Below are 24,313 nucleotides of genomic sequence, written 5' to 3'. Positions count from 1 at the left end.
CTCCAGTATCTCTTTTTATCAACTTCATTTTATGTAATTAATATGCATTTAAGATGCAGAAAAGAAACATAAAAGAGCAATGTTTTTAAAATGTTACTAAGAATTGAAAACTAGTGTATAAAATTAGATATTTATTCGTATTTTTTAAAAAGAAAACTATCTTTTTCTATTTTACCTACTAATCCCAATTCTCATTCCCTCTCCTCTTTCCATTCCCTCTACCTCCCCGCCCCCCAATCCCCATCCACTCATCAGAGAGAGTAAGATAGATTGCTTTGGGGAAGGTCTAAGGACCTATCTACTGTATTTAGGCTGAGCAAGATATATATCCAAAAAGCACGGGCTCTGAAAAAGCCAGTACAAACAGTAGGGATAAATCCTGGTACAACTGCCAAAGGCCCTGCAGTCTGCTCCAGCTATACAACTGTCACCCACATTCAGAGGGTCCAGTTTGGTCCTATGTTGGTTCCTTTCCTGTCCAGCTGAAGTTGGTGAGCTCCCATTAGCTCAGGTAAACTGTTTCAGTGGGGGTCCCCATAACGGACTTGACCCCTTTTCTCATATTCTCACTCCTCTCACTTTTCAACTGGACTTTCCAAACCCTCATCCAAACTAATCAAAAGGCAGAGAAGAATATCACAATTAATACAATCAGAAATGAAAAGGGGATATGAGAACAGACACAGAAGAAATCCAGAGAATCATTCGGTCATATTACAAAAAGCCTATAATCCACAAAACTGAAAAATGTAAAAGAAATGGAAAATTTTCTGGATAGGTATAATACATACCAAAATTAAATCAAGATTATGTGAACTATTTAAAAAGACCTTTAAACTGTAAGGAAATTGAACCCATCATCAAAAGGCTCCCAAACAAACAAACAAAGCCCAGGGTCAGATGATTTCAGTGTAGAATTCTACCAGAACTTCAAGAAAGAGCTAAGATCTATACTGCTCAAAGTGTTCCACATAATAGAAACAGAAGGAACATTGTCAAATTCTTTTTATGAGGTTACAGTTTACCACACAAAGACTCAACAAAGGAAGATAATTACAAACCAATCTCCCTCATAAACATAGATGAAAAAATATTCAATAACATACTGGCAAAGCAAATCCAATAACACAACAAAAAAATGTTCAACAAATGTATAAGATTTAGAACCAAAAGACACAGAATTTTTTTTTAGAAACTCCAAATTGCTTAATTCATTATAATACTAAATTCTACACTATCAATGTTTTTATTGATTTTATAATATACTAGGCAATCTTCTTTTAAATTATATATCTTAAAAATAATATGGAACTTGAAATTTTAATAATGTAATGTGTCTTAGTATATCTTTAATCCAGTATAGAAGTGAATATTTTCTATTTACTCATATATAGGAAGGTAAGAAGCAACCAAGACATCCTTCAAAAACTGATTGGATAAACTGAAGTATATTGATAAAATGAAACATCATTGTTTACTATGAAATTTTATGTGAAGCGAACCAAAACACATTAAAGATATCCTACATAGGTGAAAAAAATAACCTAGGTCTGCCTCTGCCATAATTCTATGTAGATGGCCTTCTAGACATGGCAAATCTGTGCAGACAGTGAACTGGAAGAGATTTTTCCAGAGGAAGAGGAGAAGGAAAGGGTAGATAGATTTTTATGCAATGACCCTGTTTTCTGGTGACATGACAGTGGGTGCAAGTAACGCATTTTTCCATAAACACAAAATGTCAACCAGCAAGAGTGATCTCTAAGGTAAGGTAGACTGTGTGATGGAAGTGTGGGTTCACTTTCCACAGAGGTGGAAGACAGTTTGATCTAACACTGGAAAATGGTTGGCATAAAGAAAGGCTCTTGAGAACTTGAATCTTTTCATATTGATTTAGGTGAAAATCTAGGCTTAGTCTGTGAAATAAAGTTCTCATCTCAAAGGAAGAAAACTGTGACTGGTTTGATATTTTTGGGGGAATGGCACTATACCTCAGTTGTGGATCTGTAAGAAAACAAAATACATTTTTTCATCCTTGATAATAGATGTCATAGTGAGTGGAGAGACACAAACAGGTAAAGATGATTCTTTTGGGCTTTTTCCTATTTTTAATTGAAAGATCTTATCATTGAACCAAAATATATGCTACATATATTATATTTCTTCTGATTAGTTAACTTTCTTTCATAAGAATAATACGTACATAAAGCAAAGAAAACCAGCCTATAAACCACAATCCCAGATAATTTAGACAACAATGGGAAGTAGAAAAAGACAAGCTTTTCTGAGTAAATTGGGAGCATGGGGTTTGGGGGGGTAGGGGTGAGAGGGGAGGGGAGAGGAAGGGAGGGTAGCCGAGAAAACTGTAAAGCTCAATAAACATCAATAAAAAATAATAATATGTACAGACATAAATTCCAAAACTTTGGATAATTTTCCATTCAATATTTTGTATATGTGCAATTGAGTTTTTGAAAACCAATAAAAATAACATTTTAATTTTTAGCATATGGTGTCTTTAAAATTGAAATTAATTAATTTATTCATTGGTAAAGTATTTTATTTGGATACTTCTTTTTGAACATTTTAAATATCATTGTAGTGTTAAAGAAATGACAAGAGATGAAGCACTGCTTGTGTGTCTTACCAAAAATTCTTCAGACTATTTAGGTATCCAAAGAGTGATTTAATTTCCTGAGAACTCAGTAATAAGTTTTATTTGAACAAAGTTGGGTACTGTTTCTAAATTATTTTATAAGAAGACATTTTTAAGAGTTATACTTCTGTTATCTCAAAATTGAAAACATTCACTAAAACCCATTTGCCACTAACAAATAAAGTCTTGAGATATTGAATTTGACCAAGCTGAAAATGAAAACACACAGACGGACAAAAAGGCTGTAACAGTAATAAAGAAAACACATATAACCAAGATTTTCCTCAGTTTTCTTTATTACAATAATGGAGAAGACACAGAGATACATAAAATAAAATGACATTCAATACACTATGGAACACATGCACAAGATTACACATAGCACTTGGGAATATGTGAGGGTGTTAAATAAGTGATGATACCAAAGACAATACATTTATAACACGTACATATCACCAATAAAATAATCTGGGATGAAAGCAAATGCAATTAAAATGATCAAAATAGTTTCAAACATAAAACTTATACATAAAGCCATTGTAAAAAATATGAGAGAAATATTTATAAATAGGTTTGAATTGTGGATCTTGCGTAAAGAAGTAGCTTTAGTTTACATTGCTTGAAAAGACAAGGAGTGAATATTGTTCATTAAGTACACGCATGGAATATAAATGAATCAAGTGACGTATTTAAAGGATTCTACATTTTATAATTATTCAACTGTATACTGTCTTTTCTAGAATGAAGTGATAAAGAATATACTAATTCATTTTGAGTATCCCAAAACTAAGGAACTGTTGACAGCTAGATATATCACAATCAACGCTAGTTCACATTTAAAATGAAGTTTAGGTATATGTGGGTGAATGCATGACTGTACTTTCAAAGAGATAAAGTAAATACCAATGTCCCAAGGATCTCAGTCACAAGTCTGTGTTCCACAAGATCGTTTAAAACACATTATGCACACATATTCATTTATACCTGTCAATACTGTTTTTTTTTTCAATTTCAACACATTTGGATAGATTGGTTTAATGATATAATTTATATTAACTGTGGCATTATCTAGCAAACAATTTAGGGTTAGAAGTTAACCCTAACTTAGTAACTCTTAGTTAAGGAGATTCAGTAAATGATTGCTAAATTTATCCAGTACATCGTCTTAGACAAGGTAACAAATTTAAGTTTTATAACATAAAGAATGACATGAAAGTCATTATTGTCTTATCATTGAACATATAAATTAGATTTACACTAAACATACAGTTTGACATTTGTGAAAAAATTAATACAATTTTAAAATATTGATTATAGAATATTAGCTGATTTTGTCAGTACTGAAAAGAGTAACATAATGAAAACTTTAAAATACTATTTTAAAATTAACTCTGTATTTATATATGACATAATTGGTATAGATATTGCCTTTTAATTTAAAATAGTTTCAAAATCAATTTAAAAGCTATTTCAAAAGCTGTTATATATTCAATTGCTTGAAACAAACAAATGTGATCAAACCATTAAATGTGTTGGACTATCAAAATTTTATGATATATTTCTCTGTAAGTACTGGGGCAGGTACACAATTTGTATGTATAATTAGCAGAAAACAAAGTTCAGGACATACACTCATTTCTAAACAAAAGAAAATAAATGTCAGAAAGGGTAAATTGTTTTTTAAATGGTGATATAATAATAAAAATATGTTTTTGAAAAGAAAAAGGTTACTTAATTTCACTTAATTAATATAGGAAAAAGTCAGAGCAGCCTATACCAATAAAAACAATCATTATAAAATACCTAAAAATAAAATTATTTATATTAGCTACCTCTATATATGTCTGTGCATTTATGGATTTGCATCATAATATCAGAGAAATATGAATGACAATAGTTACTGCCACAAATAATTTATCTAAAATTCTCAATGCTTCTAATATCACAACAAAATTAAACAACTTTGTATTTTTAAAATAACTTTCAAATTTTTAAGGTTTTACTTTACCAGTATTCTTATATTTTTTTTGAAATGTTCTCATATATAATGTTAAAAATTATCCTTGAAAATAACATTAAAATATTACTTTCTCATGTTGGCATAATGTTATGAATCTTTAATTTCCAATTTAAAAATTATTTTTTATTCTTAATGTGCGAATATCATATAATAACTGAATGTTTATGTATCTAGATATATTCATCTTGATTTAATTGTACATGGCTAATTTTTGTGTACAATATGCTTGATGAATGAATAGAATGGGCAAATTAAAATATAGGGGAACCACTGGGAAAAAAAAAGGACTACATGGATTTAAGAATAAATAAATCCAAATACATGGGCAATGTTAAATGAGCAATATTTGAATAAATGGTAGTTATCATTTAGCTTCATAATTGTAAAGTCTTATACATTCTTCTAAATAATTTCAAAATATGAATATTTTAAGTCTATTAGAAAATGAATTCTGTGAAAGGATTAGTCATCAATAAGTATAACTGAAACGAATTATACTTATATAGATAACACATTGTAAATATTAATCTAATGTTTTAAATTTATTAATATGTGTTTTGTAAAACTCTTAGGTACTTAGATAAATTAGAAAAAAATAAACAATAGATAAAAGCATTGAATTTTCAAAATCATACTTGTTAGGTGTTGTTATGCATACATGCACCTTTAAGACTTTTGAAACAAAGGATTTTATAAAAGTATGCTTAGTTATATAAATTCACATAATTATAATAAAGGGGATTTGTAATGCCAATTTGTCTGAGGGAAGAACCTACTGCTATCTCCTAGGCATCTATTTCCAGGACACAATGCCTTAGTAAATAATAATAATAATAATAATAATAATAATAATAATAATAATAATTTTATTTGTGGGGGAGTCCATTGAAATTAAGTTCTAGGGTTACTGTGCCAGAATTGGTAAGAGAAAATGGACATTCTGGAATGAATAAAAAGATACCCTGATATCATACATATACATGCAGATTACATGGATAATCATGCATAAGCAAATTCACTTAGCTCCATCAGAGAATGGTTAAAAACTACTGAAATATTTTAACATTGGGAGTTATTATACACATATTGTTAGACAAATGTTTCTCTAATTACCTATAACAGTATATACTATACTCATGTCAATACACACATTTGTATATGTAGACATTCAATAATTAAATTTATTTAAAAACAAACAGTAGAAAAATGATTGATAGCAACTATGGAGAATATGACATTTTATGATTTATTATTGATCATATTGCAGATGATGGAAGATTGATATGAAGTAGACAAAAGGGTAAAAAAGCAAATTTTCTTTTTTTGCTTTCACACTGTACTGAAGCTGAAACAATAAAAGACAAAACCTAACAACAAAAATCTCACCAAGGCATAAATAAGTATATAATTTCTATGGTCCTTTGGGGCAACACAATAACTTCATTATTCAGTATTTTGTTCCTTCAGTTCTATGATATAAAACACCAATGCACACAGTGGTTATTTTGAGTGCTACAAAATGATATGTTGTGTATCTGTGTAACTTTGTCCGTGAGTGCTCTTTGTATCACTCTTGATAATGCTGAGGTGTGGTACATAAGCTTCAAAATTAATTGAAACTAACTAATTGGCACATACATCATGCTTCAAAAATCATTTCAAGATAAGTTAAATAAGTTGTAACTGTTTCTTGTTAATTGACATCTTTCAACATATTGTAATGATTAAATTATGCACTGAAGAATGGAAAGAAACATGTGTAGAAATGTTGCTTTAGTTTTCTTCATTCTCAGTATTTTCTACTCATCAGTAATGAATCTATCATCTCTTAAGGGAATACCAAGGAAGTTAGTGCAAAGTCACAGATAGCTACATCAGTAAGAAAGTATGGCTCATGTTATTTTTTCAAAATTAAAAAAATTCCAAAATATCAGCTCGATTTTCATATCCAATGAATTGGATTTGTTTTTGCTATGTTTCAACAAGGAAAAAAATTATCCTTGAATGAATCATATTTTTATTTTATTTTGCCAGCTATAAGACAAAAACAATAGTTGAAAGCAAAGACATTTTAAATCATAAATTAAAACAAACTGATTGTTAATTCATATCTAATCTTGTTGTATCTCACATAATTCATCATATATAATAATAACAATAATAAATAATGTGTTTGGGTATCCCAAAAGCACAGAGAATTTACAGATAAGCCAAATACTTAATTTTAATGGGTAAATCTCAAAAACTGAAAATTAGTTGATTTAGCAAATAAAAACTGTTATGTTTGCCTACAAATGGCATACATAAGCAAATGTGTGTGTGTGTGTGTGTGTGTGTGTGTGTGTGTGTGTGTGTGTGTGTGGTTTCTTAATTGGCCTAAGTAGGCCTAAGCACATCACTAAGATGTGTTTCAAAGCAAAAGAGACCTTCTTGTCATTTTCAAATAACTGAAACTGGAAAAAAAACAGATACCCTTCATGTCTTTCTTCAAATTGCACTTCTTTTGAAATTTTGAATACAGCAGGCTCTGGTTTTCATCTCATTTTCATATCCTTGAAAGTATTACCTCTAATATTCATTTCTTATTTTGAAGCTTCCAAAGACAGTGACTGTTTGGCATTCAGAAAAATTCAATATGTAACTGCATAGGCTGTCACATCTGCAATACTTGGTTTCAGCTAAAATATAATGTGAATTTACTGTATCGAGCAACATTTCAACATAATGACATTAAGGTTATTTATTTCAGACAATGGTAGAGATAATTTCACTTAAGAAATCATTAATTGGATATTCAGATTTAAAGGAAGATACTTAGTTCGTTTTTGCTACTTCAGATATTATCTCAAAACTGAAGAAAAGAGAATAAATAACGGGTATATGTATCTGGTATAACTGGATATCAAGTTTGTATTTTATATAAATGGTAAAATCTATAAAATCTTATAAATGTTTGTTAAACCAGAAATTTTCTTTAAACAGTTTAAAAGACTAATAGAGGTGACTCACAATTATATAAAACCACAATTTTTACATGCTTAATACCTAGAGATGTTGATTACATTTGCAAACTAATTAAATGAAAAAGGACTGGTTATATAAAATGCTTGAGTTCAATGTACAATGGACGCTACTTATAGCAATGTCTACTTTGTGAAATGAAGGCTTTACATCAAAGCATATTGTTGTTCAAAATAGTTGAGAGAATAAATATTTCTGGAATGTTTTTATGTTGGTAAAGACAGAAAGAGGCTAATTGTTAAAAACATAAATTGGACTGCAAAAGATTTTAGTTATAGTATTTGATTATTCTGTTGCTACTCTTCTCCTTATTTCTGTTCAGGCAATACCATAGAAGACAATAACATTAAAACAAGCAAGACAAACTCATGGTGATAATGAGAGAAAACCCAAGAGCGTTCAGCTGCCATGACTGGCCTCCATTTTCACCTGTATTCTCTTCACAGCAATTATCTGCATGATGAAAATATTTTTGAACATAGAACACAATAAAATAAATAACAAAATAATTAAATTTTTAATGTGAAAATAAAATAAAAGAAATAAAACAACGGTAAAAAAGAAAAAAAAGAGAAAAATTAATAAATCATGTACACATATCTATTAACATTTATCTAGAAAAAAATTACTCTGACACAAGACAGTGATTAAAACTTTATAGAAAACATTTTTAAAATAATCATTCCTTGCAAAAAGTTTATGTAATGAAAATTATCAATGAGGTTTATAACGTGGTAATCTGATAACATTTTGGTCATTGTTTTAAAAATTGAAATTATTTACATTTATATGTTGAACATATATACTGATAAGAAAGAAGTCAATGATATCCCACTGTGAATTACAGCATTCATTGTACTTCAGTATACATAAGCCTCTTACAGTCCACAGTACAATCTACTCTGATTAATTAGCATACAGATTTAAGAGCAATAATTAAAACTTGAAAAATTACAATTAAAATGTAAGTGAATGTAACAAAGACACAGATGTAAGGAAAATAAAATTATACAAATTATCAATTGATGCAGTCAATTATCTACTGTCATACTCTCTATACCTTATTGAACAATATCAAAATTGTTTTGAAATTAATGATCTTGACCATAATTTATAATTTTGTGTTTCATTATGTGCTAAAAGGTAATACTGTGAGGTTGTAGTGTCAATATTTGGACACCATTGAAAATTACAAAGAGCTAAAATTAAGTTCTACATTGTTAGACCATGATTTTATGATTTGTCTAAACTTACTTATTTTGTATTCTAAAGGTAACATGAATTATAGGAAAGCATTTTTATTTGCCCTTCAAGTAATTGCTGATTTTTCTGGTCTTATTCATTTAACCATCCTTGAAAAGATTCGGTTTCTTTGAATTCAAGTAGCAATCACACAAATATTATCTTTTAATTCACTAGAAATATTATGCTTAATGTTCTTGACTACAGAAATTAAACCTTTCAGGTAAGCCTTACTTAGCAGTGATTCATGTAAGTTTTTGGGCTTATCCAAACTGAAAGAACATACTTGTCCATTGCATGTCTTCATCTGATAGAATATCCCAATTACTAGCTTCTAATGATATACAAAAGGAATTGTGTGCTCCAATAATATGGTGAGTCAAAAATCATACCTGCTTTCATTACAAAGGAGCAGCAAAAAGCAAAAAGGAGCAATTGATAAAGATTTTTAAATACAAGTGAAAATAAACAAATTAGAGCTAAAATAATTTGTTCAATATTTTACAAATGTATATTGATGTCTGATAATTCTCTAGAACATAATATTATGGTCAATTCATAAATATAGTGTTATATTTATTGTTCAAAGGTACTCTACTAGTAAATAAGCCATAGCAATTTTATCAGTCTTAAATTTCAGATATATCATTTTAATCATTTTTATAACAATAAATTTGAAGCTCAATATTCTGTATATATGTACAATAGCAAAATGGATTTGGCTTTTGAAATCTCAATGAGTTCAATTTGTATATTCTATTTATTCATAAACAAATTATGTGTCTTTTATAATACATTTATTCTTAATCAAAATAAAGTGTATTATAAATGTAAAACTAATTTTAAAGCAGAATCATGAGCTTGAGTGGAATACAATGTCTAACAAAATAAACAGATAGAAAAATACTTCAAAAGAATTTAAAAAGGAATATGCTGTTTATGAATATAATTCGAGCAGGTTATTACAGCATAAAATTGTATTCTTAAAATTCATATCTAAACTTTATATGAAGCCCATTATTTGGAAGATAATTATTTATAAATGCATATGAGTAATAAACTTTATGACAAAAAATATCTGTATATAGATGAATATTGCATAAGATCATCTATACAAAAAATTAATCAATTTAAACTTCAAATTTTTTTATCTTCCCGGTCTTAAAGAAGGATTTTTATTTACCAGTATCTTATTCATAAAATCTCAGGTAATGAGGACGAATTATTCCTTTACTTAATACTGGAAATATAAATCATAAGAGTTGTGATTAAAACCAATGAAGGTATTTTAAATACTATGGAAAATATAATTTAACATTGCTGAATGTTATGTATTTAAATGCCTCAAAATTATTTGTCATCACAATTGTAAGGATTATCTCATAATACTAACTACACAATTCTTAGTCTATTAAGTCGTGCCTTTTATGTGGCACAATAGACTTGTCAATCACTGGATTCTATCAGTATATCAAGTAAAATACTTTATGGAATTTTTGTACCATGTTAATTTTTAAATTCTTTCCCATTATAAGTATTGACTTTTTGTACATTGTACAATAGAGAATGAAATAATCTCCTTCTTTATAAGATGGCTTGACGAGAATTCCATTTGTGTCTACCTTATGAGTAGGTCTTATTACATGAGATATGAAACAATCCAGTCTCTCCATCTTAATTTCTTTCTAATAATTTCCACTTCCTCTACCCACCTTGGCAGGAAAGCTCTTGTAACTATTAACAAAGAAGTAAATGAAGTCTTGCAGGTGTGTATGACAACCTTGACCCATTTCTTATTAAAATCTCTCTTAATCACTCTCTGGCAAAACTTTATGCAATGACATATATGTATTTTGATTACTTTTTCCCAGCAGCATTTAACACTTTGTTTATATACTTCAGAACATACATCCTAAATTTCATGATATCACTAATATTTTATTCCAGTGACTCTGCAAGACCTTAATTTTCGGAAGATAATGGATGAAAATAAGTTTTCTTTTTATATCCCAGTTCCTGGTACTTGATAGTTTTGGGATTCTATCTTCAGCAATCAAGAAGGATCCCTTAAACACCTTGACCGGGTACTTGCAGAACAGAGAAAATTTGGAGGAATATCACAAACAGAAATTTTTTCATGGAATTTAGATAATGATTTTTAGTGTTATTGTCTCTACCCATTCACAAAATTCATTCATCTGTTCTACATGGGAAGTAGTAGAAGACAAGATCTACAGAGTAAATTGGGAGCATAGGGACCATGGGAAGGGGGAAAGGGGGAAGTGAGAGGCAGGGAGGGAAGCATAGAAAAATGTAGAGCTCAATAAAATCAATAGAAAAAGAAAAAAAAACATTCATCTGTTAATTCTCATAGACACAGAATATAAATTTTTAAGTCATAGTCATCTCATCTGCAATAGGCATATCTAGTTAATAATTTGACATTCCATGCTTCATGTGGCTGTCATTCTACAAACAAATCTGTCCTACAAAAGTATTCAACTGGAGAAAATATGCTTACGAAGAAGTAAACAGTAATCTGGTCTATTAAATCCAGTCTAGTAGATAGGTCTTGTGAGTTTCCTCCCACAGTGTGGTTACAGTTGATTCTTTCCCTTTTTCCATTCTGTGACCTTTTCATAGAATTCACGTCTCATCACATGTACTTAGTCACATGAATGTAACACATGTAATGACTATACATCTTACGTACTACCTTTTTCCCTATAAGATGTGTCAGGGAACCCTGATTGCTCTTTGGGCTGACGAGGGAGGGGGACTTGATTGGGGGAGGGGGAGGGAAAGGGGAGGCGGCTGGGGGGGAAGAGACAGAAATCTTTAAAAAATAAAGAAAGAAAGAAAAAAAAAAAGAATAAACATTTCAGCATACATCCATGCCTTATTTTAACAACAACAACAAAAAAGATGTGTCATATTTAATTTTATGACTTTTATGGACCATTCAGATACAATGTCCTTCCTAGAATTCTCTTGAGGCATACATGTACAAATTCTCATTAAATGTACTTTTTTTTTCTAATTGCTAAAGGAAACAGTTACTTTTGTCAAAGATGTCTTACATGAAACACACATATCTAGAAGTTAATTATTTTAAGTCTTTTTGGAAAGTTTCTTCTAGGGGAGCCATTTTATTATCCTATTTCAGGCTTCCTCGTTAATGTGGTCAAGGTAGCATGTTTGACAGGCACATGTCATTCTTGGGCTCTTTGCCTGTTGTCTGATGCAATAATTACTGCATTAAGTATGATCAGCTAAAGATTCCACTGTTTGCACAGATGAATCCTTGTCAGTACTTGCCAAAAGTACAACTTCAATACAAATCATATTATGAAAAAATAAAATCATAATTTTCTTCACTTTCGATCTCTGGTTTTCTATGAGCTGTCAAATTAAAAACTTTACAAACTAAAAGAAAAAATACTTTTATAATTAATATGTTACTTTAATTCTTGATCTATGTACTGTTTGCAGACATATATGTTACTTATTTACTTATTTGCCCATTTATGTCTACAATTCTATGAACACAACAATAAAAAGCATAGCTATAGTTTATTTTTAAATATTTTATGATTATTAAATTATTTTAATTTAATCCTACATTTTATAGGAAAACTTTTTTGATAAATAAAAGTATTATGGGGTACATTGTGATAATGTGATGCACGTATGTAATATACTCTGATGGAAATTTTCATTTCCATCTTCTTAAATATTTATCAATATTTTTGATTGAGATAATTCAAGCTCCTTTCTTGTAGGTTTTATATATAAAAAGTGCCAATTATTGTCTCTCTACAAGGATGTTGAAGACACCAGAACTTTATTGAAGTAACTGCATTTGTACCTATTAAAATTTATATTCATCACTTCATATAGATCTTCATTGATGTTTGAAATTAAACACAATGTTTGACTAAAAATTAGCCATAATTCCACCTGACTATATAACTTTTCTGAGGACTCTCAAAGTGGGATGTACTTTCAATTCCGTGGTCAGCTACACTGATTCAGTTTGAGATCATATTTAATTCACCTTTGAGAGACATGCAAGGAATATAATTGCCACAAGCATACTATAACTGTAGAAGATGTTATTGGTATTTCAAATTCATAAGGACAAATAGATTGATAGGACATACTATATTCAAACACTTTTACTTATGAAAATCAATCATTTCATTCATTTCCAAAGGGCAATAGTCAAGCAACTACACTTGAAAAGCGACAGTCATTCAACCTTTAAAGTCATAGGCATACATGAGTATAACTTACTTGATGACTCTTAAGAATATAATGTGGTGAAATGGGAATAAAAAATAATATTAAAATAAAAATACTATTTCTGAAGAAGCCTAACTTACACATTTTGAAAACACAAGATCTGTGGTACTTGATAGTAAATATTAGCAACACTTTGCCACATTTTAATTACTTTGAAACTTTATAATCTGCATAACATAACTTAATGCAAAATTAATTTTATCAAATATCTTTCAACCTGAAAGGACTAGCGTTTAAAAATGGTCACATTGATGTCACCTTGAAATTATAAGGTAAGTGATATAGTCAAAGTGACTTTTTCTCCTTAATTGAAAAAGATTGTGTCCTATTAAGGATATTGTGTTACAGGTGAAATAAGCCAGGGTTTTATGAATCAAAATTTTGTTCTCATCATATATATGTATGTATGTATGTATGTATGTATGTATGTATGTATGTATGTATGTATATATATATATAATGTGTGTGTGTGTGTGTGTGTGTGTGTGTGTGTGTAGAAATAAAGATATTTCCAATGGGACCTACTGAAACTGAGAAGCTTCTGCAAAGCAAAGGACACTGTCACTAAGACAAAAAGGCAACCCACTGACTGGGAGAAGATCTTCACCACCCCCGCAACAGACAAAGGTCTGATCTCCAAAATATATAAAGAACTCAAGAAACTAGACGTTAAAATGCTAATTAACCCTATTAAAAAATGAGGCACTGACCTGAACAGAGAATTTTCAACAGAAGAAATTCAAATGGCTAAAAGACACTTAAGGTTATGCTCAACCTCCTTAGCGATCAGGAAAATGCAAATCCAAATATAATATAATAGAATAGAATAAATATATATTACAAACATATTTCTCAACCAAATAATGATATCAAAACGAAGATAACTGAATATCCTTTTGAACTATCATATGACCTGGATTTGTTGTCTTCATAGAATATATTTGAGAATAATTTTAATAACTAGGTAATTTTATCAGCATATTAATTTGCAATGTATAAGTATCATCAGAGATCTTGATTGGTTTGTATTAAAAACAGATTAAAAGTTCCCTGATACATTTGACCCTTGTAGTATCTCCAGCTTTAGTTCTTAGCAAAATTGCATTTAAACTGTTTTTGCCTCAATGATTTTTCTTCCTACTCACTGATATGGGTCAAGCATGGGTGAGCTTGTCTTCAGCTGTAGAGAAACCTAAGTGGAGCTGGAAAACAAGCTCCCAGTTGCTTGGCAGATAAGCCATCGTTGCAAATGTTTCTTCTCATCTCACCACGTTTTTTAAGGCGGTTTTTCATCTGTCATATTCATCTTCAGTTCACTCCCTCTATCCGTCATCCCCTGTTCACTGGTATTGCTAAAGCTGTCAAAGCAAGTTCTTCAAAGTACCTAATAACTCAAGCTAATAACTGTGAAACTTCATTATGGCATGCAACAATAATGCTTAGAAAATAGAAATGACATTTCAGTTTATCAAGTTTAATATTCATTACTAGTGAAATATACCACAGGAGTAAAAGGATCAGATAGTACTAATTTTCAGAAAGGATATCATCTTGCTTACCTTTAATAATGTTGGGCTTTGGGGGCATGCTGAACTCGTATACAGTGGGCTCAGAATACCCCAATCTGTTGGCAGCTGTGATTTGCACCTCGTAGCCCATCGTCCACTGCAGATGTTCCAGAATAATGTGGTCTTTATTCCCCTGCACCTTCTTCTCCAGCCACTGGTCTTCCTTATCTTTCTGTGAAAGGAGAGAAAAGAACTTTTGGAACAGAGTGTTATGAGAAGTTTGTATGCTAAACTTAAGGTTTTTTTTTTTTTTTGGAATAATGCAAACTGTGTGTTTTCTCAGTTTTCTAAAAATTGATATGTGAAGTTGCTAATTTAATGAATTCAACATTGCTTGAATATTTTTCTACATAAAAGGTAATACACTAGCTGAGGACTGATCATTTTGCAAATTAATCCAATGGTAATTTAATTCCACCTATTTAATTTTACTCTTAATTTCTTACATAGAAACTTGGTTAACAATCACTTTTAGACTGAAAATAGAAAAGATGAATCATGGAATAATTGTCAGAGACTATTATTAACATTTGATGATGTGGATAACTATCTATGAAGTGAATCCTTTAAAGTATTTACAGGTGTATATTTTAAGTGGCCTTTTTCATTAAAAAAACGCACAAGGAAATTATAGCAGACAAATTTTCAGTAATGTTTTCTCATGGTATTCTTTCCATGAACACTGAAATGCCAAATATGGGTTGCTTTCTTGTTGTTTGGAGAAATTTTTTTTTGTTTCTTGTCTTCTTTCTCTTCCTCTGGTGTTTCTCTCTCTCCCACCCTTCCTCAGTCAATCTTATCTATTACCTCAATCCTTATATATACACTATAGCCTCAATCTTACAGTAAAACTTAGCAAACAGCAAACTCACTGGGATTTTGTGATTTTAGCATTAAGTCTTACAATATCTTGCTTAAAGTGCATCATACCTGACTTATATATTATTATCTAAATATTATTTTATTTGTTCTGTAAAAATTTTAGAGCATTTGATATTTTAAAATATATCAAAACTACTATTCTTAAAGAAGAAAATAGTTTATTAATGCTCTGAATGAAATTGTCTAAAGCAATATGATCATTGTGCTCCATTATATTAACCTTTCAAAATATAAAAGTTCCTGATATACTAACTTTTTCTATCAGATTATCCTAAAACTTTAGTATTGTGTCTGTTGTTCACATGCCTGGCTATATAGCCTTGTGTATTTGTCATGCTTACGCTGTTGCAAGTTGAATCTAGAAGAGGGCATTAGACCCTATGTAATTGCAGTTACAGGAGGTTACAGAAGAGTTCTGGTAACTAAACCCAGGTCCTATGCAAGAATGTTACTAGTCATAGCTGCTATGACATTTCTCTAGTCCCCTGTATCAGATTTTTATAGTAATTTTTATTTATGTTTTGGTTGTATGAAGACAAGTTTGCATAAAGCTGTTGATATTTTTATGTCCCTGTATCAGTAGCATAATCCCCAATAGTCAGGCTAGTCTATGAAATTATGGTCTGGGGCTACAGATAAATGGTAAATTGTGAAGTCACATATGAAATCTTAGATTATGTCATCTGATAGCTATAGGATGTTCTTTTGTGTATACACCCAAATCTGTAATGAAGTATAAATTATGAGATTTTTAGACAGGTATATAGAGTTTCTAAATTTCCAATAGGCCATTTCTGAAAATCAAGCATTTGACATACTATTCTCTTCTGAATTATAAATAATTTAACTCTTTCACCTAATAAATTAAACCATACATCCTTTTACAGTGATATTTTAAGGAATCATGGAGAGGATTAATATTTTTGAATATAAATCAATTTCATTTCCCATTCAACTTAAGACAGGGAGATATTTTAATCCCCTAATTGCTATTCCTAGGGAATAGAAAAAAAATTAAAGTGGGTGTAACTAAATACTCCCCTAGGCATGAGAATCTCAATTATGCATTTGTAGCCTGCCTAATTTGCAGAAATAGAGTACCCAGGGAATGATTTCAGATAACTAGTGGGAAAGTGTCCCTCTAGGTAACTTAATGATATGATTTGCTGCATAGGACTATCATTAATATGCCAATTAAATGGTGAAAGACAAGTTCTTTAAAAAAAAATAGTCATGGAGCTTGAGCCAAGCTTTTATCGACCAATTCCTTTCTGTAAAGAAAATAGTAAGTCCTTGTGACAGTAGACTTACTTTAATTGTCAACTTCCTCCTAACACCAGCATTTAGGGGATCACTACCTTTGCTCTACAAAAAGGAATATCTTTGTATTGATAATGGAGCTTCTTTATGCCTTCATTCATGACAGGAAGTAACTCATTACCTTTCTAAAGACTTTATAGAAACTGTAGCAAACACAATCTTATATTAAAACAAAATAATTATAAAAGAAATGTCAATAGAAGTGATAATTATACCAATATGCATTTTGGTTGTTCTAACTCCTGTGATGTATGGTTTAAGGTTCATATGACCGAAAAGCAATTCTCATTGTCCCTGATTTCTTGACTACATAGCTAGTTACCTACTGTTTGTATGGCCTTACATAAATAATCAAAATTCTTAAAAATTAGCTTTTTAATTAGCTATATTGAATGTAAAAATACTTGTCATTAACTCAGATATTTTTATATTATAGTACCATATTTAATTGAATAACTTTTTTTGATTTTCAAGACAGGAATAACTTGAATCAATATATTAGTTCATAGTTATATTATTTTATGCAAAAAGCCTATTTTATAATAGCAAAACTAACATAAATAAAATGCATCTTCTTCTTTCACAACAAAAAGCATAAGGAAGATAAATACCTATATAGATAGCTGTTTACTGAAAATATTTCAAAATATTCTTTTTGTCTTTAAATATATTTCAATACACATGCTAAAACCACTATAGTAGCAATTCTTGTTTCCTAGTAATCAAAGCTCATTTTTATGTATTCAAAAACTTAAGGCTTTAGTAAATTAAATTTGTCTCTTATTTTTAAATGTTATTATATTATATCTAGATTCCAAATAGTTTAAAAAGGTCAACTGAAACTTTGAACTGTGTGCCCTAAACATTGTTGCTGTCCCAAAAGTACCTTCCATACAATTGATTTTAAATAATCAGTTTTCCTAAGTCAGGAGAGATTTAACATACTAACACTAACACTGACACTTTGAATAGTGTTTTTAATACTTTAAGATTTTTCTAAAACATTCTTTCTTCCTAATTGGAGAGGGAAAAAGGCAATATACTTTATAATATTATAACTTAGAGTAATGTGTGCTTCCTGGCTCATAAGCTACAAGCAATTATTCTCTTCCAGAATATCTATAATCTTGTCAATAGTCATTGAAATTAAAATTAAATGCATATATGCATTTGCCCACAAGACATCAGCTGGCAATAAGAAACATATGGTCTAAGTTATATTGTTCCTATACAAATCACAGTTGAAAGTTTAGCTCATAGGAGCAATCTAGTTAACATTTTACAGATGCTACTATTGATTCTTCACATAGGTTCGCAAGATCGAAGCCTCAGAGAAAAGTAATTGTCCTGAAATGGCTGACAACTTGTATTATAGGAAAAGCAAATCCTTGGAGGATGTACTATACCCTAATGGGGGCAAATGTCCATCAGACTGAAGCAGCACACTGTAGATAAATCATCTTATAAGAACTGCTTAGATGTCCTAAGGGTATGACAGATATTAGCAATTTGTCAGACTATCTTGCAAGAGAGAAGAGTTTGTATCAAGAACTCTAATATTGATAATTTTGCTAGATTTCTTTTTGTAATGTGATCACCTAGATTAAACCACCCATTTATGATTTTATCATTATTGGTATTATTATTTGTACATTAAGTTATATGGGATGTGGGATTCTCCTCTGCATGCTGTAAATATATTTTATTACCATTGATTAAAGAAAAGAAGCCACTTTTGCCTACAGTAAGGTAGAGTAGAGCTAGGCAGGTAAGCTAAACTGAATGCAGGAAGAAAGAAAACAGTGTCAGGTAGATGTCATTTACTTGCCAAAGGAGAAAGATGCTGGATACTTACTGGTAGACCACAGTGATAATATGTAATTAAAAGAAATGTGTTAATTTGAAATGTAAGAACTAGCTAGAAATATGCCTGACCATCAGCTAAACAATGTTGTAATTAAATAGTTTCTGTGTGATTATTTGGGTCTGGGAGTCTGGAAAATTAAAGCACAGCCTCTGCTTATATATGTGGCTGACGATATCTACTTAGGAAACTGGAGACCTAATATTTGTCCAAAACCTCTCTGTACGTTAACAATTTTCCAGACTCCTTCAGCTGCTTTTTTCCCATGGTGATGATACAATTAAATATACATAGCAAGACATGACAGTAGAAATAGAACTATATGCAAAAAGGAAAGTGACCCAGGAAAGAAGAAAAGGAAGACAGGTAATGATGATGGTCAATGATGGTCAACGATGGTCAATGATGGTCAAGTACACTATATCCATTGCTGAACATGTTACAGCATCACCAATTAATTATGTGGTTAATATAAACTAATACAGTCTGAGACTTTACCAAACATAGCTGCACTGTGCAACTCAGGTAGCCTGGGAAGCAAACATATGGGTAGTGAATTTGCAGAAATGAACAGAGGATCTAGTATTTGCAGAAAATCTTATGTGGATAAAATTTCAGAATACCAATATGTTTTTTTGCACCATACACAATAACAAAATAACACAGGGATTATAAAATCTTGAAGGACACATTTTACTTGTCCATTGCTGGTTTAGTATATATTGAAGCTTTTATGATTTTCTTTTCTATTATATAGTTCTGTACTTCATCAGAAAGCGCAAATTCCTTCTTCCCATTAATCTTTAAAAGATTATGTAGAAAGTACACTTTATGATTGGTTATTTAGAAATTGAAAATTACTGAAGAGTAAGCAATATCCTTCTAAAAATTACAAGGAATCAAAACAATTATTTTGTAAAACTTGTACTAGAGTCTGTGCTCTATACTTCAATAGTTCCACATGAACTGGTGACTGAGACAAGTAATATAATAATTGAATAGTGAGCAGAAGTAGTTATATTTGAATTAACATTCATTGCCATTATGAAGTTAAAGAGAAATCCTCTGGTTGTTTTGAATTGATGAGATGGACATTGGAACAAATTAGTGACAATGAAGTAAGTATGTGATGTATCGTGTATATTCATTTAGTTTTTTGTTGTTGTTGGGGAGATTCCTACCCCTGTGTCATGCAGGATATACTCTAAAGTGAGATACACCTGCCTTATCACCAAAGTACTAAGATTAGTTCTGTATGTCACCATGACCAACTCAAAGGGATTCTTTTATTGGAAAGCATCACATAATCATTGGAACAATAGGCAAAAGAAGGGACTGTTACATTAGACTGATAGTATAAAACAATGTCCAAGTAAAGGAAAATATGGTATTTTTATTGAAATACCTAAGTATTCATTTTCTAATTATGATTTTTCTTCATCATGGCAATTTCTTATATGTATACAATCCAATACAGTTGCATCAAACCACATTCTCCTCTTCCAATACCATCTTTTACCTTTTATGTTTATTTTTTAGTTTCAATTTTAATGACAGATGTAATTGAAGACAGAAATATATAAATTATGTCCTTGCAAACTGAAATATATTGATGACTATTTGAAAATTAAGTGCATTAAAGATCATTCTCTAAACTTGAATCTCTTTAATATTATTTTCTCTTTGATCAAAAATTGTGATATCTTAGAAAAGATTGATGATGTAAGATTCCCCCTCTGTATGTTGTGCATTACCATTGGTGGGTGAAGGAACTCTTTTGGACCCGCACAGGCAGGGAGGGCACAGATGAACGCAGGGAGAGAGGAGGAAGAGTTAGATAGAGGCCATGTGGTGCTGCTGGAGACAGACTCCAGAACATTGGCCAGTGGGCCACAGCCATGTGGCGATACACAGTCTCAGGGAGATGGGTTGAATTGGTATGTTGGAGTTAGCCAATGGGAAGTTGGAGCTGATGGGCCAAGCAGTGATTTAATAATATGGTTTCTGTGTGATTATTTCAGAGCTAGGAGGCTGGGAACAAACTAGCAGCCTACTTGCTAAAGATTGATTTCGAGCTTATCTTACTAAATAATTTTCATTTTCTTCTTTTCTATTGAAAATATTTTTATACAGTATATTCTAATCAATGTTTTTCCTTCCCCAGCTCTTACCAGATCCTCCCCATCTTGCCACCCACCCAATTTATGCCTTTCTCTTTCTCTCTTTGGAAAATAAATAAACAAAATTGCAACAAGCCAGACTAAAATATAAAATAACAGAGAAGACACGAGAAGCACAAAATCAAAAAATAAAACATAATATTGAAGAAATAATCTGCAATCAAAAGCAAATAAAAAACAAAGCTATCTTAGAAAAAAAAAACACCTACAAAATACTTTGAGTTCATATGTTATTGTCATCTAATGCGAGGCACTGACTCACCATTAAGTGTTGTTAATATCCTCAGTGACATTCATTTGCAGAAAATTAACTTTTAATTTATAATGCGGTGTTATTTGGAGATAGCATTATTCTCAATAAAAACTAAATTATGTATATTCAAATATTCTCAAAAATCAAAAATGTCAATATTATGGTTTTGTGGCAATAATTGACTCTATATGGATATAGTGCTACTCAATAAAACATTTTTGCCTCTAGCCATGCCTGGGGCTAGTTACAGCACTATAGTAATGGAAACCAATGATATGAAGTATGTTAATTAAGGTATTGTTGTTTTTGAAACCCTAATAATATCCTGCTGTGTTTTATTCATATGATAAATATTAAAAGAATATAAATAAAGTTGCATACATTTCAAGAAGTTATTGGTTTCATTAAACCAGACATTGAGAAGGCTATAAAGAAATTACTTTTATATTTTAATATGTATTTATTTTATATATGTGCATGCATATGTGTGGGTATTGGTGTGTCAAGCAGTCCATTGATTTGTCAAAGGACAATTTTCAAAAATTTGTTTCCCTCTAAAATCATGTGTGCCCTGAGGATTGAAGTCTGGTCATCAGGCATGGCATGGAGCTTTTACTCTCTAAGCCATCTTATATATCCTTAAGAGATTAATTCTATTTGTATAAATGACATTGTACTTTTGTTTGACAAGTTTTATTTTAAAATACTATCAGATGCAATATGTTAGTCCTGATAGTGTTTCTGAAATGTTACTCTAATCCTAAATTACTTAACAAATATAATAAATAAGTTAGTAATTCTGGGGGAAAGGGGAAATGGATCATTTTACTTTAAAACATTTCAAACTCATTTACTTTCTCTGGGCTTCCAAGTATATATTTCAACACAAAGTGTTTAGCACTGAATTTAAGAGATGAATATGTATATCATTACCAATAGTTTCCTATACATGAGGCCTCCTTTGCTTCCCGAGTGAATGAGCTGTACTACCTTTTCTACTGTAACATCTATGTGAGGTAGCTCAAACCCAAGCCCCATGCACACTAGCATGGGCTTCCACTGACTCCAACTATAGACCTTTGAAATATTGTTCATTATTTTCCTTTTTGTATTTGTGGTTTGATGAAGACGTATAACTTGTGCAGCAATATACTTAGTTTCTTTCCATAGTATTTGATATCTATAAATAATAACACTTTTAGAATTATTACAAATAATACAGCACTCCTAGAGTACACATGATTTAGTAAATAAAACCCCAAAGCAATAAAGTTTTAAAAAGCATAGCATAAAATAATAAATGTCTGCTACTATTGATTAAACTCATCAAACTACTTGCACTGAATGTAGTATTTGTTACTCTACTATCAATTTATTATATTATCAAACATAGCTTTAATTTCAAGTAAATTATTCACAGAAAAATATATAACCACATTACTATTTTATAATTTTTTATTGTTCACTCTGGTATTTTGTTGGCATTCTTCCTTACAAGTCATTAATGTCTCCTGATGTCTTCTAATAAAACCTTTCTGAGTGAAAATATAGACAGGTAACAGACATGCAGGAGCTATTATAGTGTAATTAATGTTGCAACTACGATCTATGCTCCTCAGAGGGATTCTGTTTTGCACAATTTTCAAATGAGACAATGAGAACTTACAAGAAACCTGGCCCAAATTGTTTTATATTTTTAGTTTAGATTTGCCTACAACCCAAGGAGACTTTCCGAGACTCACTGATGTAGAATATTTATGGCATAGTATGCAAAACACCCTCCTGCTCATTATTGCCAGTTTGAAGCCTACAACAGAGATTAGCAATCCCTAGGAACAGACACAAACCACCACCAACAAAAAGATTCACTTAGCAGCTTGTGCTTAAATATTTCTGTGTGTGTGTGTGTGTGTGTGTGCAACAACAATTAAAGACGATGATCTCATGAACTTGAAATGGAATGAGAAGACCATGGAGGTCAAGCTGAGGAAATAATGTTACTATATATTGATTTTAAAAGAGGACTGCCTAGTAAAGGAAATATTGGAATTGAATGGAAAAGTTTAAATGCTATATAAAATTGGTTATTTAATGGATGCAATAGAAAATTAAATTTCATTTTCTTATCTTAAAATCTAATGTTCAAATTGGGAAACAATCATAATTCACAAAATATACATTTTAAGAATATATTGAAAATGTGTTGAAGCACCCTAAAGAACTGAAATTCTAAAAAATTCTATAGAAAATACAAACAAAATTATTTGTGGAAAATTTTTGAGAAGCAATCATTCCCAGTGACCACTGATATTATATACAACAATGAAGCAGAAGAAATAGACATAGGACAACATTGGTGACTGTTTCTCAAAAAGCAGAATCCTCTTTCAAAATAACCTTTGGAATACCCAAAGCAGCTATTGATGTCTGTAGCCCTTTACTCACCAATTCAAAATACACTTTAATCACATGATCCATTTTACTGAAGGTCAATGACCACCCTTTATTTAAACATTAGTGATAGATCTATTTCATTGTAATAACTTCTTCTTAGATGTGATGTGCTAATCTTCCTATCATGAGCATTTGGCTTAACTGTGAATTTGAGAGCAATAGAATTATCTACAGGGGATAACGAAATGATTTAATGGTTAAGGGCATCTGCTGTTGCTCCATGGAACATAATTTAATTTCCAGATCACTCACAGTGGCTCACAACTATCTGTTACTTCACTGCCAACATATTTACATTATTTGTAAGCTTATACACAACACATTGTACTGAAGAATACGAGAAGACATTTTTTTATATAAAAATTAATGATTTGCATTTCCCTGATCGCTAAGGAAGTTGAGCCTGACCTTAAGTGTCTTTTTGGCCATTTGAACTTCTTCTGTTGAGAATTCTCTGTTCAGCTCAGTGCCCCATTTTATAATTGGGTTGATTAGCCTTTTACGGTCTAGTTTCTTGAGTTCTTTATATATTTTGGAGATCAGACCTTTGT

General features: G+C 30.6%; 1 protein-coding gene across 1 annotated transcript in view; it reads right to left on the bottom strand.

Moving 5' to 3' along the window:
• The window catches only part of Ncam2 (neural cell adhesion molecule 2), a 390,522-nt gene that overhangs the window by 22,173 nt on the left and 344,036 nt on the right, over positions 1-24,313 (bottom strand). The window contains exon 14 of the mRNA XM_050163353.1: positions 14,801-14,981. Within this exon, the coding sequence (XP_050019310.1) occupies positions 14,801-14,981 (181 nt within the window). The remainder of the gene's footprint in view (positions 1-14,800; positions 14,982-24,313) is intronic.

The sequence above is a fragment of the Alexandromys fortis genome, unplaced genomic scaffold, assembly GCF_014885135.2.
Source record: "Alexandromys fortis isolate MF-2015 unplaced genomic scaffold, M_Fortis_MF-2015_v1.1 scaffold_129, whole genome shotgun sequence".
In the NCBI taxonomy this organism is placed as follows: Eukaryota; Metazoa; Chordata; class Mammalia; order Rodentia; family Cricetidae; genus Alexandromys; species Alexandromys fortis.
The sequence above is the reverse complement of the archived record's forward strand: the minus strand, read 5'-3'. Positions and strand labels throughout refer to the sequence as shown.